This window comes from Rhagoletis zephyria, unplaced genomic scaffold (genome assembly GCF_001687245.7).
Source record: "Rhagoletis zephyria isolate East Lansing unplaced genomic scaffold, Rhagoletis_zephyria_1.1 Rzeph_scaffold_54248, whole genome shotgun sequence".
NCBI lineage: Eukaryota > Metazoa > Arthropoda > Insecta > Diptera > Tephritidae > Rhagoletis > Rhagoletis zephyria.
The window spans coordinates 1-1,863 of NW_016211301.1; the positions used below are offsets into that span (position 1 = coordinate 1).

At 52.7% G+C, this 1,863-nt stretch overlaps 1 protein-coding gene across 1 annotated transcript; it reads left to right on the forward strand.

The window, feature by feature from the left end:
• Positions 1-606: 606 nt before the first annotated feature.
• LOC108356112 (cytochrome c oxidase assembly factor 7 homolog) lies at positions 607-1,484 on the forward strand (the record flags this gene model as incomplete). Its single annotated transcript, XM_017607245.1, has 3 exons — positions 607-709; positions 790-1,065; positions 1,333-1,484. Coding segments are annotated over exons 1-3 (531 nt in total), but the record flags the coding sequence as incomplete, so codon positions are not given.
• Between the last annotated feature and the right edge of the window lie 379 nt (positions 1,485-1,863).

A 1,863-nucleotide genomic window follows, 5' to 3' on the forward strand; every position in this document is an offset into this window, starting at 1 on the left:
TTTTTCTTTCTTGCTATCATTGCTAGGCATTCTCTTATACTCTCTTTTTTGTACACTGTAAATACCACTACTTTTACATCAGACGGCGTCACCACCACCACCCACTACCTGACACTAGTCATAGAGTCTACTTTTTCTTTTCTTCTTTTTGTACTTTTTTTCCATTTCTTTGCTGTACATTGTCATTGCTTACTACACACAACACCATTCTGTCTGTATGTTGTATACACTTACACACCACTTCCCTCTTTCCCATTTTCTTAACTGCTGATTCTTCTTTTTGACTATTATTTATATTTTCTTTTCCCATTCTCTCTATTTGTATCACACACACATATTTCTTCAATAAATAAGTTGATTCTATTTGAAATGAAAAGTGGTAACTTACCGAGAGTGAATGCTTCAGCAGATTTGAACTGTTTTAAAGTTCTTGCTGGCCACTGACAGATGGCACTACTAGGCGATCAGCTGATGCACCAACCACGAGGATTCGGCTGTTCTTGCTGCTGCTGTTGTTGTTTTGATTCTCTAAAGTGGCATTTTAGAATTTTTTCTGGTGTTCTGTGGGAAGAAGAAGAAGAAGAAGACGGTGGACGACGCGTGACGATGGACGACGCCATGCTCAAGGACAAGGAAGAGGTGCAGGACTACCTGAAGAACCTGTGCACCGAGTACAAGTACAGCTGCTACGGGGAGAAGAACCCGGAGGGTAAGAGTGAAAGAAGCTGTCCTCTTGTTGTTTTGTTGAGAATTGTTCTTGATCAGTTGTTCTTTCTCTCCCTTCCTTAGGATGTCAACTTCTGGGCGACTTTTTCGCGCAAATCGAGGGCGACTACGTGAAGGCGAACAAGGTCTTCAGTGAGAACTGCGAGAAGAGAAGCTACGGCCGCAGCTGCTCCTCCTACGGACTCAATCTGCTCGGCGGTCGAGGTAGAAAACGCTTCGGTTNCGCGCAAATCGAGGGCGACTACGTGAAGGCGAACAAGGTCTTCAGTGAGAACTGCGAGAAGAGAAACTACGGCCGCAGCTGCTCCTCATTCGGACTCAATCTGCTCGGCGGTCGAGGTAGGAAACGCTTCGGTTTTGTTTCTACTTCCTGCATCACCTTTTGACGATCATTTTGTCTTCTTCTTCTTCTTCCTCTTCCTCCAGGCACGCCAAAGAACCCCGCCGCGGCGTTCGAGCACTTCGTGAAGGCCTGCGACGCCGATGACGCCGTCGGCTGCGACTTTGCCGGCAAGCTNCAATCTGCTCGGCGGTCGAGGTAGGAAACGCTTCGGTTTTGTTTCTACTTTATCATGTTTTGACGATCATTTTGTCTTCCTCTTCCAGGCACGCCAAAGAACCCCGCCGCGGCGTTCGAGCACTTCGTGAAGGCCTGCGACGCCGACGACGCCGTCGGCTGCGACTTTGCCGGCAAGCTGCTGACCGGCTGCGAGCCGTCCCTCTCCGCCCAGGCCGGTGGCCCCATCAAGACCGATGTGGTNCGAGCCGTCCCTCTCCGCCCAGGCCGGTGGCCCCATCCAGACCGACGTCGTCCGAGGGCTGGCCTACCTGGAGCACGGCTGCAACCTCAAGTCCTCGGCGCAGATGTTCGAGTCGAGTGAGAGCTGCTACGCGGCGGCCTTCTTCTACGCCGCCGGGCTGAAGGGCGGCGTGCTGGCGCGCGACGACGAGAAGGCCATCGCCCTGGGCAGTCGCGCCTGTGAGCTCGGTCAGATGCGGGCCTGCAAGCTGGTGGGCGACGTCTACCAGCGGGCGGGCAAGCCCGAACAGGCGGAGCCCTTTCACCGGCGCTTTGCGCAGATGGAGCGGCAGATCAAGGAGCAGGTGTCGCTGGAGATGCAGAGGACGTAGGAGGGG